General features: G+C 40.2%; 1 protein-coding gene across 2 annotated transcripts in view; it reads left to right on the top strand.

Annotated features, from left to right (window-relative positions):
• The first annotated feature begins 4,362 nt into the window (after window positions 1-4,362).
• Window positions 4,363-16,190, top strand: part of CACNA1I (calcium voltage-gated channel subunit alpha1 I) — a 269,848-nt gene continuing 258,020 nt past the window's right edge. For both annotated transcript variants that reach the window (XM_075286787.1, XM_075286788.1), the window contains exons 1-2: window positions 4,363-4,506; window positions 8,124-8,257. In XM_075286787.1, coding sequence (XP_075142888.1) covers window positions 4,414-4,506; window positions 8,124-8,257 — 227 coding nt within the window. In that variant the 5' untranslated portion in view covers window positions 4,363-4,413. The remainder of the gene's footprint in view (window positions 4,507-8,123; window positions 8,258-16,190) is intronic.

Here is a 16,190-nt window from a genome sequence, read left to right on the forward strand (position 1 = left end):
GTCATTCCGTTTCAAACTGGTTTATTTAGAAAAAAAACTGAAAAATAAATAAACCTTGACTTCAGGCACAAAATGAGCAAAATAACATACAGCCTTAACTTCAGGCAAAAACAAAATAAAAGCCTGCTCGTCTGAGCACCTAACTAGACAGTAGGCTAACCTGACTATACGTGAGGCTTACTTCCAGCCACACGAACAAAACAGGAACAATATTGTCTCACTGGACTCAGGGTTACAAGACAGAACCACACACCTCCTTTCACTCCATTGACCTGCAGCCTTTTCTGGCCCAGTAATGAACCAAGGATCTACACCTGTGCTGAGGCCTACTCCAGATCCGCCCTGGACCACACATATGTCAGAAACCTGGGGCTGATATATCTGGACTCCAGCACGCTGCCTGTCACCTTCTCACAGAATAGAGAATACCATTATTTACAATTTTTACCATAATGGCAAATTGAAATTTGATAACAATTGTCAGATTGAGATTTATTAGTAAAATGTGCCCGATTTCTGCAATCATTTGTGCCAAAAACTGTCTGACATGAATTGCCACACATTTATGATATGTTTTAGATACATTTTAAACAATTCTATGTGTAGTACAAAAGGGGGGATAGAGGCGTGGCCTAGGTTGAAACACTGTGCACCAAAAAAGTTGTGACATTGTTGTGACAAAATAGACAGTGTAATAAAGTGACACATTTATCAAACAGCATTAGATGCTTTAATAAACCTGGCACAATTTAACACTTGGTATTCTAAGTTCGCACGGTATAGAGTAAATCTGCCCAATATTTGTCAAATTGGTCATAAACACGTCACAAAAGTGTAGCCTCCAGTTTGTCTGATATGTCTAATATAATCAATTGCTGTGTATCTGCTGTTGATTTTCCATGGTGTTTTCTGCTCCATTAGGACAGATCTATGACCTTATGACTACATTATAGGTACAGTGCCTACAGGGAGTCTGAGGTAGTCTGAGACACACCTCCAGTCTTATGATTGGTCCATACTGCTGCTTTTTCCCTCCCCCTGCTGCTCTGCCTCATCAAATTGGCTGCTGTGTATACACATAAGTCTATCACAAGATCACCGGGAAGTGCCTGGAGAGTTGGTTGCTATTATAACTTTGGCTAGAGATTACTAGCCCACAAGTCAGAAGACAAACATTTTGTGTTATTTACACAGATATTTTGGTAACTTAACATTAGTGGAAGGTAGCCTGAAAAGTTCCTTTAAATAACCCAGATTTCAGCGAGGTGAAGAGGTGAATCATATCTGTGTTCATTCTGTAGGCCAAAAACTCATGAAAATAAAATGGCATGTTATAAAGATGGTGATAGATAGTAGTAGCTAGGGTAAAGTCTTAAAGGTTCCCTGTTATTTCCTTATTTACCATATTTTGCAGCAGAAACATTCAATGTATTTGGGCTGTTGCCAGTGATTATAAGACAGCAAAAGGAATTTAGTCAGAACCAATTAGCTTTGTAATTGCATACGCTCTGACACTAGAAGAAAGGCTATCACTAGCAAAATCTGATAGATCCTGACAACATAATCTCATATTCTAAAAACCAAACAATTTGTGCAAGAAAAGTTTTAATTTAGGAATCACATTAATTAACAATTATACTGTAGACTTAAATCTGCAGATAACAACATCCAAGTCAGGATCGTGGCATTTTAATAGAAAAAGAGCACTAAAAAATAAGAAAATTGTGTATTTAGACTACAGATGTGTCCGCCTTCACCTTAGTTTGAATTTAGTATAAATCGATAATGGATCATAGTACGAGTAAATATAAGAAACTTTGATATATTCTGTATGATAAAAATGCTTATAGGGGCTCTATCATAGGGAAAAGTCATTTTTAACTAAGCACATACTTGCATTGCCTTTAGAAAGGATATTCCACACATACCTTTTGTATGTAAATTGCCTCAGTAGTTTTTGAATGAGCTAATTTTTATTCATATGCTAATTAGCTTTCAGCCAGCACAGGAAGTTATCAGGAGCACTGTCTCTCTGCTATTCTCTCCTATCTGTTTGTGCCAACAGGAAGCAGGAAGTCATCAGCAGCTGCGCTGTACACATACATAGGAAAGAATAGCAGAGGGTGCACCAAGAATCTAATTAGCATATGAATAAAAACGTGCTCATTCAAAAACCACTGAGGCGATTTACATACAAAAAGATATGTGTGGAATAGCCTTTCTAAAGGCTATGCAAGGATGTGCTTATCTAAAAATGACTTTTCCCAATAATAGAGCCCCTTTATGTCTCCTCTTATCCCTCTCTTTTCTTACTCCTCCAGAGGAACAGGAATTTTTGGAATGAATAAAAGTTTCTATCTTATCCCAAGTGCTTTACTCACATCACTATTGCTTGGTACTTTTCTATAATGTCCTATGTGAAGCTGCTGATGCTGAGAAAGATAATCACTTGTTTTCTGAATGTGCAGTCTATGAGCGACATCATTACAATAGTATTTTAATACAGTAAACTTCAAAGCTGGACATTATTTGGAAATGTGCCCCACTGTATACACTATTCAGGACTCTAATAAAAGCTCTTGTTACCATCATACAAAGTGATTTACACCTTTCAGCAGATCTTTCTGACTTTTATTTGTAAAAATTTGCTACATCTACATCTAGCTGATGTTTTTCTTTCATCTCTATTTTTTGTTTCTCGTTATTTGTTGGTTACATTTTAGGGGTTTTGGTACCATTACCAGTTTTCCATTGGATTTTAATTTACAATGGTCGACCCAGATCCAATAAATAATGTACTTTGATGGATAAATGTATATAGCTCATATCAAAGTCAAAAATATTCCTCATGATCACACATGATCACTATTGATTTTTTGCCATGTTTTTAGAAAGGTTAGGTTCTGGTTAAGCACTCCGATTTCAACACCTATCCAATACAAAATAGCAATACCATTGACAGGCTGGAACTATATCACAACCATTGATATAGAATAGACATCTTGTGGCAGAATATCACTAACTCAAGTTGTTTTGATAAGCTCATCATCTTATAACACACATATATGGTCATGTCCAGCAAAAAGGAAAGGTAGGGGCATATCGGTATGTAAAATTAGTAAATATTGGAAATACAAAGTTTGTTCATGGTAATTCTGAATGTCTACCATATACTGGGAATCCTAGAACATATAGAAACCAAAACGTGCTAAGTGGGGATGAGCAAAATGGTTCATAACAAGCCAAGTTTGTTGCATGATATTTAGAGAACATGATACTTAAATGTAAGCTGCTGGTGGTCGGGGATGCCAATGTCATTCGGGAAGCAGAAAGAGACCAATGACATCTACAAATGTGTCCTCTCATACCTTTCCTTTTGGGTTAATATATCAAAAAGTGACAGCTTTGGAAAAAATCATGATCTTTTGATCTCTTGATACCCCGCCATGCTGTACATGTCTTTGAGTGACCACCTGTTGATTGTGATGTGTCTTGCAGCTTGCCAAGGTGTTACAAGAATTTCTTTAGTCCGTCCTTTCCCAAATTTAAAATGCATATAAACATAAATATCTTCAATTTGTATCCGTCTGCTATTGACTTGGATGTGAAAAAAAACTAATCCTACACTTTCTGTTATGAATCCATTTTTTTGGATGGAAGAACTTGTGCACAACCTTTTCCTTTACCTAAAAAATGGATTCACAACGGAACAGAGGCAAATAGATGGCACCTGAAAAATATAAATAAAACATTGAACTCAATGGGTGTGTGAACGGATCCATTTTTATCACATTTTCTGAAAAACACAATGCAGATGTGAACATAGCCAGGAGATAACTCTGACTACACACAACCACCGCAAGGGATTGCTAGCTGTATTTTGACTTATATGGCTACTATTGCGCCTCAGTAGAAGTTCTGTAAATCTGTAAACATTGATGCACATGTAGCCATTCTATGGCATTGTCACGGCAAGCAGTTCAGTTTGGTTTCTTTCCTACCACGGCCTGATAGCCGTTATGTCCCCAGTCTCCATGGAAGGTCAACCCTGGTAATCACTAAGAACAAGTGAACTGGGTTTCACGTGATTAAAAGGAAATTATTGGATTATTTAATATGGTTAATCTGGTACTGAAAAGTATCAGCATGTGGTAGACAAAATAAGTGCAATAAGATAGTAATATTCTTCACCAAAACGGTATGTTGGAATTTAAAATTTTACCCTTTCACTGCATGGTACAAGGTATATGAAATAATGAAACGACATGGGAAACAGTGGCAGGAATACCATGTACATATAATTCTATGTATAAGCATTGCTATTACTGGTATGCTAGAAAAGTGAATTGCCAAGATGAATGCTTTAGAATTTTCCTTAACGGTCCACCTTCTACGTGGTTCGAGTGTTTGAGCATGATGGTAATCCTCCTGAACTGTGTGACTTTGGGAATGTTCCAGCCCTGTGAAGATGTTGACTGTTCCTCTGACCGGTGCCAAATCCTTCAAGTAAGTTCTTATCATTTTACAACATATGAAATACACATTGAACTGTCAAGATTCAATCTTCACCTCCACTAGAGGATTGAGCACAAGTTCTTAACCTCTCTTAGCTTGAGAGCCACAGTCAAAGATGCTGTTGAGCCACATTGGGTGTTAAAGGGCATTCATCTTCCCTAAAGAGGATCCCTCATCAGAATCTACAATACAAACTACAACCCAATTCCAAAAAAGCTGGGACACTCTTTAAAATATAAAGAAAATAAGAATGTATATATGTATATATATACAGTACAAAACAAAAGTTTGGACACACCTTCTCATTCAAAGAGTTTTCAGTATTTTCATGACTACGAAAATTGTAGATTCACACTGAAGGCATCAAAACTATGAATTAACACATGTGGAATAATATACCATATATACTCGAGTATAAGCCGAATTTTTCAGCCCAGAAACTTTAAAAAAAAAGTTGTAAATCACTCCTTTGCCTAGAATACATACAAAAGTAGAAAATAACTATGAAACACATACACATTAGTTATCCCTGTGTCTGACAGTGCCCGGTCTACTGAATATAGGGGATCTGCAGTGCTCCTGTTCCGTCGGGAAGGGGTTAATAGGAGCACTGCAGATACCCTATATTCAGCCAGGCTGAATTCCAAGTGGGGAAAAAAAAAAAAACAGTCCTCAAGCTCAGGGAAGGGGCAGACAGACAACCAAAACACCCCCTCCCCTTTCCCAGCATCTACTGCACCCAAAAACTCTGACCATTTTAATTTTTGAAATTTTCCAGTAGCTGCTGCATTTCTCCCCCTCAGCTTATACTCGAGTCAATAAGTTTTCCCAGTTTTTTTTTTTTAAATGTAGATTGTGAGCCCCACATAGGACTCACTATGTACATTTTTCCCTATCAGAATGTCTTTTTTGGAATATGGGATGGAAATCCATGCAAACACGGGGAGAACATACAAACTCCTTGCAGATAGTTTTTGTGCCCCTGGCGGGATTTGAACACCAGGATCCAGCGCTGCAAGACTGCAGTGCTAACCACTGAGCCACCGTGTGGCCCCTAAGTTTTCCCAGTTTTTTGTGGTAAAAATAGGGGCCTCGGCTTATATTCGGGTCGGCTTATACTCGAGTATATACGGTACGTATACTCGGGTACTTAACAAAAAAGTGTGAAACAACTGAAAATATGTCTTATATTCTATTCCTGCTTTGTACACTCTTAGCATTCTCTTGATGAGCTTCAAGAGGTAGTCACCTGAAATGGTCTTCCAACAATCTTGAAGGAGTTCCCAGAGGTGCTTAGCACTTCTTGTCCCTTTTGCATTCACTCTACGGTCCAACTTACCCCAAACCATCTCAATTAGGTTCAGGTCTGGTGACTGTGGAGGGGTTAAAGGGATTGTTTAAGGCTGGATATTAATGCCTTGTTCTAAGGACAGATCATCAATATCAGATCTGTGGGTGTCTGAAAACTGGCACCTCCACCAACCAGCTACTGCAGTAGCTGGATCTGCACAGTTAGATGGGATTTCTTCAGAGGCAGACAGCTACAGCATGTACTCTGCATACCGGCCATTCACTTGAATAGGAGCTGAGTGGTACTCGAACACAGTCGCTACACAGTGTACAGCGCTCCATATACTGTATAGATCTGGCATCCACACTGGTGTGATATTGATGATATATCCTGAGGATAGGCCATCCAAATCAATTCTTGGACAATCCCTTTAATATTCAGGACTTGTGCTCCAGATCTAGTTCTGTTAGGCTACCTAATGCTTCTAGAGATGAGCGAACACTAAAATGTTCGAGGTTCGAAATTCGATTCGAACAGCCGCTCACTGTTCGAGTGTTCGAACGGGTTTCGAACCCCATTATAGTCTATGGGGAACATATACTCATTAAGGGGGAAACCCAAATCCGTGTCTGGAGGGTCACCAAGTCCACTATGACACCCCAGGAAATGATACCAACACCCTGGAATGACATTGGGACAGCAGGGGAAGCATGTCTGGGGGCATAAAAGTCACTTTATTTCATGGAAATCCCTGTCAGCTTGCGATTTTCGCAAGCTAACTTTTCCCCATAGGAATGCATTGGACAGCGCTGATTGGCCAGAGTACGGAATTCGACCAATCAGCGCTGGCTCTGCTGGAGGAGGCGGAGTCTAAGATCGCTCCACACCAGTCTCCATTCAGGTCCGACCTTAGACTCCGCCTCCTCCGGCAGAGCCAGCGCTGATTGGCCGAAGGCTGGCCAATGCATTCCTATGGGTATGCACAGACTTAGCAGTGCTGAGACAGTTCTGCTCAACTACACCGTGTGCCGGTCAGCCCATCTGATATAGCAGAGCCGAGTGTGCACACTCGGCTCTGCTACATCAGATGTAGCAGAGCCGAGGGTGCACTAGAACCCTTATGCACACTCGGCTCTGCTACATCTGATGGGCTGACCGGCACATGGTGTAGTTGAGCAGAACTGGCTGAACACTGCTAAGTCTCTGCATTCCCATAGGAATGCATTGGCCAGCGCTGATTGGTCGAATTCCGTACTTTGGCCAATCAGCGCTGGCTCTGCTGGAGGAGGCAGAGTCTAAGATCGCTCCACACCAGTCTCCATTCAGGTCCGACCTTAGACTCCGCCTCCTCTGGCAGAGCCAGCGCTGATTGGCCGAAGGCTGGCCAATGCATTCCTATGGGTATGCACAGACTTAGCAGTGCTGAGCCAGTTCTGCTCAACTACACCGTGTGCCGGTCAGCCCATCTGATATAGCAGAGCCAAGTGTGCACACTCGGCTCTGCTACATCAGATGTAGCAGAGCCGAGGGTGCACTAGAACCCTTATGCACACTCGGCTCTGCTACATCAGATGTAGCAGAGCCAAGGGTGCACTGGAACCCTTATGCACACTCGGCTCTGCTACATCAGATGTAGCAGAGCCGAGGGTGCACTAGAACCCTTATGCACACTCGGCTCTGAAACATCTGATGGGCTGACCGGCACACGGTGTCGAATTCCGACATTGGTCGAATTCCGTACTCTGGCCAATCAGCGCTGTCCAATGCATTCCTATGGGAAAAAGTTTATGTCACAAAAATCACAATTACACACCTGATAGAGCCCCAAAAAGTTATTTTTAATAACATTCCTACCTAAATAAAGGTTATCCCTAGCTATCCCTGCCTGTACAGCTATCCCTGTCTCTTAGTCACAAAGTTCACATTCTCATATGACCCGGATTTGAAATCCACTATTCGTCTAAAATGGAGGTCACCTGATTTCGGCAGCCAATGACTTTTTCCGATTTTTTTCGATGCCTCCGGTGTCATAGTTCCTGTCCCACCTCCCCTGCGCTGTTATTGGTGCAAAAAAAGCGCCAGGGAAGGTGGGAGGGGAATCAAATTTTTTTGGAGTTTGCCACGTGATGTTCGATTCGAATCGAACACATCGAACAGCCTGATATCCGATCGAACATGAGTTCGATAGAACACTGTTCGCTCATCTCTAAATGCTTCCTCTGATGTTTATTGTATTGATGTTTTGGTGTTTAATGACATTAATAATGTAATACTATCATACATGTATAATATATGTTTTTTTTTCTAATTGCATCAGGTATTTGATGACTTCATCTTTATCTTCTTTGCAATGGAGATGGTAGTAAAGATGGTGGCCTTGGGAATTTTTGGGAAGAAGTGTTACCTTGGAGACACATGGAATAGATTGGATTTCTTCATTGTAATGGCGGGGTAAGTAAATAGTATCTAAATAGTATCTCAAGCTGAAATTATTGTGGATTTATTTTCTCTCCTATACAGTAGTGTACCTAAAATCTTGTGGGCCCTGGTGCAATCTTTTGTCCGGGGCCCCTACCTCATCCCTACAGCGAATTCTTGATAGTGATGGTTATGGATGTTAAGGAGTTTAATCCATCTTAGGGTGCATTCACACTGAGTAAACGCTAGCTTATTCTGAACGTAAAACACGTTCAGAATAAGCGGCGTCTAAAGCAGCTCCATTCATTTCTATGGGAGCGGGGATACGAGCGCTCCCCATAGAAATGAATGGGCTGCTTCTTTCACTCCGTGCAGTCCCATTGAAGTGAATGGGGAGTGCCGGCGTATACGGCAAGCTCTGCTCATGCCGGAGCGTACACGCCGGCACTCCCCATTCACTTCAATGGGACTGCACGGAGTGAAAGAAGCAGCCCATTCATTTCTATGGGGAGCGCTCGTATCCCCGCTCCCATAGAAATGAATGGAGCTGCTTTAGACGCCGCTTATTCTGAACGTGTTTTACGTTCAGAATAAGCTAGCGTTTACTCAGTGTGAATTCACCCTTAGTGTGGTTAGGGTAATCTGTGGGTCTTCTGGACTTATGGGCCAGATGGAAGCTGCTATCTCAATATTGATGCCAGTGCTTATGGGTCCCCTAAGGCTCCTGGGCCCTGGTGCAACTATACCATCTGCACCCTCTCAGCTTATACCCCTGCTCTTATAGGTAACTGATTAAGAGATCATTGTGAATGTAACCTTAAATTTTGTATGAATCTAAGGATGGATATAAATGGACTAATGCAGAACTATACATGGACTATAAATGGACTAATGTTGATATATACAGCATATATAATTCAGAACTATATGTGAACTATACTTGTAAGTGAAGATACAACCAATATTAATACTGATTTTGATTTAGTATTACCTTTCTAAAACTAAGCGTACTTCTTATCCCATACGCAATAGCTCTTTAATAGTCCATATACAGTATACTCACTCTAACACACAAGTAACCCTTGGAAAATTGACAAAATATAAAGATTTATTCAGACTACCACTAGCAAGAGTGGATCAAGCTTGCCTGCTGCCCAAGGAAGGGGATTTATAACGCCCCCTACTTTTGTTTTCCACCGTTAAGCATAGTACACTAGTCGTCGGAGGCTTTATCATTCATTTCAATTTTCGTTGACACTTCCAAACCCAAGAGATATTCTTTATAGAACATTTTCCACATTTCCCTTCATTTCATTCTCCTCTAAATATATATAGTTCTCAGTACAACCTGATCACCTGACCATGTACAGATGTGTCCACCCTGACTGTACAGTAGATCTACTTTGGTTAAGGAGTCTGAATTCCATGAAACTAATGTAAAACAATATTGTGACTTGCTACCAAAACATTTGACATGATGCGCTTTATAACACAATCGCTGGTTGTGCAAACATTGATGAATATAGGACAGACATCTCGTGACAGAATATCGTGAAATCGTGTTGTTTTAAACATCTGGTCATTATGTTTTCCATATATGGGGATATTGAACCAAGAAGAAAGGAAGGACATGTCTGTGTTTGTCACAGAGGCGACTAGTCTATTGGCTTGTCTTCTTCTAGCTCTACCATATTTTATAGAATTTGATTCATTTAATAGAATTGATAACTTGACTTCCTCAATGGCGTCCTAGTCATCCACCTATACTACCCAATGGTCATCCCACTTGAACTATAGCCAAGAAGATAGGTTTCGTTTTTTATTTCTTCTCCCTTGGTCTGGAGTTGGTCTTGAAGTTGTTACTTTCTTACTCGTTCCCTTTATATAATTATTTTCTTCAATGTTTGTGACTTGGCCTCTAGTTAGATTTGTTCCATTCATGCACAGGTATCGATCTTGGCTGGAGTTTACTGTAACTGCAGTTTTGGGTAGATAAAAACTCAGCGCCCATCTCTTCAGAAGTTCAAGCTGCTGTTACAATCCCTCCTACAAGATTTACTGCGGCTCGGCCCTTTTAGATTTGCTCCTCTGTATATATCCAAAGCTCTCCCTCGCCCACAAAGAAACCGAAATATCAGTACATGGAGAACTTATTTATTTTACAGCAAGGAGAATATCATTACAAACTACAGTACAATAAAATAAACTAAACCGCCAGTGAGAAAAAGATCAAAAGCAAATCTTTACAATTCTGCTCTTTATCTATCTCAGGCCTGGCTAATCGATTTGACAATTTCTATAGATGAGCGAACCTTTAAAAGCCTTCTGCAAAGTGTGAATTACTGCATTTATTGTGAATCCGAAACCCAATAAATTAATGTTAACATTTCTAATAATAAAATGACTGCTACACATATAGTAAGGCAAATAAGACCCTTTAATATCGCAAATATCTAATTTTGTAAGTGTATTTAGAACAAAAGCCTGTTTATCATTGGATCGTTGGATCTTTACATTGGATCACTTTTTATAGATCTATTATACAATTTGGATCACTTACAGTGTTATACATTTTCTATGTATAGCAAGTTTCATACATTGTATATCACTGTCAATATTGAGATATTTACATAGCATGCAATAGAGATTGTCATTTGGTATAAATCAATGTGATTTTATAGCTAGTTGTGGTTTCCATAGGATTGCATCAAAATATAATACCCAGTTTAGTATGAAGATACGACTTGTCTTAACTTTGGATCACTTTTTATTATACATATTATATATAACGTTATTTACATGGTATGTAGTAGAGGTTGTGACTTGGACAAATCGATGTGATTACATAGCTGTGGCTTCCATAGGACTGTATCAAAACATAATGTCCTGCCTTAAATAGGGGGTCTAGTATAAAAAGCACATTTGTATACGGTATATCCTATTAGGGTATGTTAACACACAGTAGATATGCTGTGGATTTTCTGCCTGGATTTACTTGCAGAATATCCAGAGTATTTTACAGTAACAGCAAAGTGTATGAGATTTTAACAAATCTCATCCACGTGCTGCAAAAACATTTTCACCTCGGATTTTAACCTTTGCAGTTACATATAGTAAAATTCTTAGTAAATCCCTACAAAACTCACAACAAAATCCTCATGTAAAATGTGTGATCTTAGCGGAGATTCATTATGAATTTTGCAATAAAATCTGCAATAAATATGTTTCTATCCATTCTTAAGATATAATGAGCAGACCTCCTGTCCGGGGATCTCATCTAGTACTCACAGTAGACTCGAACTACAAGGAGCATATATCACACTCCAAAACCGGCTTATATCTGTGTTACAAGGACATGCATTGATTTTAGTAGATGTTGTGTAATACTGCATTTACTCCATGGTAAGACTACAGAGAAAAGAAACACTTGCTACTGGGTTCAGACACAGATAAGAGCCGATTCTGGGGGTCTCAGCAGGGGGACAACCTGTGATTAGATTATTATTGAGGGATAGACCTTTTTACTCAGTCAGTTATTACTGTGACAGCTTCATGTCAAATGTCAAACCCAGCTCTGCTGCTTCTGTCTCACTTTAATATCGGCCTGGAGCATTGAAACACAGAACTTATACTCAGTGGAAGAAATAACAGTAAAATATACAAGCTGAACAATTGATATGTAATGTTGACCCATCTTATCTTCATGAACAAACATCACAACAAATGTATATACTAGTTTCCATTATCATTATATTATATCATTTGGATACCATTGACTGTGTAGAAATGGCCTATTTTTGTAAGATTTTATTTTTATCCACTTTTACTGATTCCCAATGGCCAGCAGCTGTGGCTTTGTCACTATTTAATTGTTTAATATGATCACTGGCCCATATATATATATATATATATATATATATATATATATATATACACTCACCGGCCACTTTATTGGGTACACCTGTCCAACTGTTCGTTAACACTTAATTTCTAATCAGCCAATCACATGGCGGCAACTCAGTGCATTTAGGCATGTAGACATGGTCAAGACAATCTCCTGCAGTTCAAACCGAGCATCAGTATGGGGAAGAAAGGTGATTTGAGTGCCTTTGAACGTGGCATGGTTGTTGGTGCCAGAAGGGCTGGTCTGAGTATTTCAGAAACTGCTGATCTACTGGGATTTTCACGCACAACCATCTCTAGGGTTTACAGAGAATGGTCCGAAAAAGAAAAAACATCCAGTGAGCGGCAGTTCTGTGGGTGGAAATGCGTTGCTGATGCCAGAGGTCAGAGGAGAATGGCCAGACTGGTTCGAGCTGATAGAAAGGCAACAGTGACTCAAATAGCCACCCGTTACAACCAAGGTAGCCAGAAGAGCATCTCTGAACGCACAGTACGTCGAACTTTGAGGCAGATGGGCTACAGCAGCAGAAGACCACACCGGGTGCCACTCCTTTCAGCTAAGAACAGGAAACTGAGGCTACAATTTGCACAAGCTCATTGAAATTGGACAATTGAAGATTGGAAAAACGTTGCCTGGTCTGATGAGTCTTGATTTCTGCTGCGACATTCGGATGGTAGGGTCAGAATTTGGCGTCAACAACATGAAAGTATGGATCCATCCTGCCTTGTATCAACGGTTCAGGCTGGTGGTGGTGGTGTCATGGTGTGGGGAATATTTTCTTGGCACTCTTTGGGCCCCTTGGTACCAATTGAGCATCGTTGCAACGCCAAAGCCTACCTGAGTATTGTTGCTGACCATGTCCATCCCTTTATGACCACAATGTACCCAACATCTGATGGCTACTTTCAGCAGGATAATTTGCCATGTCATAAAGCTGGAATTATCTCAGACTGGTTTCTTGAACATGACAATGAGTTCACTGTACTCCAATGGCCTCCACAGTCACCAGATCTCAATCCAATAGAGCATCTTTGGGATGTGGTGGAACGGGAGATTCGCATCATGGATGTGCAGCCGACAAATCTGCGGCAACTGTGTGATGCCATCATGTCAATATGGACCAAAATCTCTGAGGAATGCTTCCAGCACCTTGTTGAATCTATGCCACGAAGAATTGAAGCAGTTCTGAAGGCAAAAGGGGGTCCAACCCGTTACTAGCATGGTGTACCTAATAAAGTGGCCGGTGAGTGTATATATATATATATATATATATATATATATATATATATATATATATATATAGTATATATATATATATATATAATATATATATATATATATATATATATATATATATATATATATATATATATAGTTGTTGAGCCAAATTGGCACATTAGTTGGGCCTACATACAGCGAACATCAGGTTAGGATAACTCAGCAATGTCAAATCATTGCTAAGAAAACAACTACAGTATTTTTCACAAACATATTTTTTTCCAGTAATGAAAGCTTGTGGAACGTATACGGCTGTGTTCATATCCCTTTCCCAATGTATAAGATGAAGGCGGCAACAAATGCAATAGTACAGTCATACAGTGTCAGAAGTTGCTAATAGAGTGCTATTTTAACATACAATGGGGGAATTTTTTCAGACTGGTGTTTCCCATGCCAGTCTTAATAAAGTCTATGACTGGCACGAGGCATGAATGGATTATTACGAGAATAGAAATCTACCTCATTCAGAACCTGGTATACATTTCTTGCATAACTCATGCTAGTTTTCCTTGCCTCGGCCTGTCCCACTCTCCCCACTTTTACAGAAAGTGGCAAACAAAGTGGAAAACGAGGGATATGGCACATTTTTGGTGCAAGAAAGGGCTATGCACCAAGGATTCCCTACAATTACGCCCATCTGCACGAGAAACTGGCATAGATGGTTTACTTTTCAGAGGGAGAGGAAGGAGGTAACGCAGTACAAAGAGAAATCCAAATGAAGGGACAGGTAGATCGAGTTGGTAACCGAAACAGTAGAGAAGTACAAAGCAGAGTTCAGGGAGCAGAGGCCTAGAGGCAAGCCGAGGTTACTAACAGGAACAGGCAGAGAAGGAAATCAGAGGCAGAGGCAAGGTCAAAGGTCAAGGCGAGGGGTCAGGAACACAGGCAAACAGATCAGGAGGAAAGCTTACTACCAGAACAAGTCAACTAAATAGCCAGTGGTGGTCCGGAGCCAGAGACCCCTTCAAACAGGGTCCGGCCTGCCGCTAGACTAAAACCAGAAATCCCCCGCCTGGCACAGGAGGACACTGGCAACCCCCGCACATCCCTGCCTCCCAAGACCCGGAAGTGGGGACTCGAGAGCGCAGCGGGGAGAGGGCTGGCAGCCTCCGCATAGTGCTACGGAGGCTCTGGTCCTCCCTCTAACATGTACTATTGATTTATACAAAGTTTATTGAAAAAACAATACCTATATACAGTTAGGATTCAGGCATTGTATCTATATTTCTCTATGGACATCTATATACATTTATACTAAAAAACAAATGTGTTTTTTACCCTTTCACATGCTATATTACATAGGCATTCTTCTATACAAATATTGCTGCATATTTCACCATACAACAGCTCCTATGTCCATCTTATGGACCCATGTGGATTTTGGTTGCCTCCATGGACTATGTAAACTCTTGCCTCTTCATGAACTCTGCACGCTAAACATTTAACTAATATACATAATTACATAATAGATGAGGTTGGATGAAGACATCATTCCATCAAGATCAATCTATAACCCTACAATCCCCTACAGTGTTGATCCAGTTATGCAGTCACCATATGTAAAATGACACAGCGTTTTACTCTTTGTGTGGCATCCCCTCCGCTTTCATGTGTCTCTAATTTCTAGGTGGCATTAGTTCTTTGTCTATATGGCTTACACTAAAAATAAACTAAAAAATTGTGAAAAAAGGTAATAAAAATATTTTACTAGGTTGCTTGGTATCCAATCCTGTTTGTGCCAAAGAAGGGGTAAACCCCAAAACTGAAGCTCCTCCTTCCACAAGTCTATTATAAGTTACAGTATTAATGAACATTATGAGTATCATATAATATTATTATGAGACATGGGAGAGCCAATTCATTAATTTATGTGCCTGGTGATCATAGTGACCTGAGTCACCCAATCCCAAAATAAAACAAATCTTGGGAGCTTTGTTGATCTCTTATTATTATTGTTATCTTCATCCTCATCATCAGAATTAATCCTGTTTGGTAGTATTTGCTTAGTATGGTTGGTAACTATGGTTATAGAAGGGCAGCAACTCATTGGCGGAGGCTAGGAACCTGGGAGTAGTAGTACTTGCAATGGCCATGTTTGCTAGAAACTCGACCAAGTCCTTCAGCTCTCCTCCTGGACTGGTGCTGTGATAGTGGTGGTAATACTTCCCCTGGGCACATCCTAGATGTCGTTATTCTTTCTAAGTATGAAGGAGGTTGGAGTTCCCATGATGGCCATGTAGCAATAAGACTCAGAAGACAAAAGGTTTTCAGCAAAGGGTAAATCACAATCTTTACTTGAGGTAGAATGAGATTAAACAGCATCACATTTCTGAAGGTACAATTCTTATGATGGTACCACTGTAAAATGGAGCTGATAAATGGTACACCTATTTTCAGTCCTGTTCTCCTCTGCCGGGTCAATCTTAATCTTAGTTCATGTACAGTAAAATCTAATAAAGCCAATAAAGGTCCAGTATGGGGTGTGAGCCCAACTAACCCTCTGATTCTGTGAGGGCTAATTTCTCTCTATATCACAAGCCGAGCAGGGATTATTTCCATCTTCTGACTGCTGACTGATACAGGACTGGACTTGATGGACTTTATCCAGACTAGTTCAGGCCTTGGCTCAAGCTCTTCTTACTCTCCAAACGTCTCACGTCACAGGACCTGGATAGACTCTTGGTCTCCTCCTCCCAGAACTCTCTAGATGGATTGTACTATCTCTCAGCTCCCACCCCATAGTGGTTCAACCAATTAAAAGGATAGGTTACACTGTATGTATAT

The sequence above is a fragment of the Leptodactylus fuscus genome, chromosome 9, assembly GCF_031893055.1.
Source record: "Leptodactylus fuscus isolate aLepFus1 chromosome 9, aLepFus1.hap2, whole genome shotgun sequence".
Taxonomy (NCBI): Eukaryota; Metazoa; Chordata; class Amphibia; order Anura; family Leptodactylidae; genus Leptodactylus; species Leptodactylus fuscus.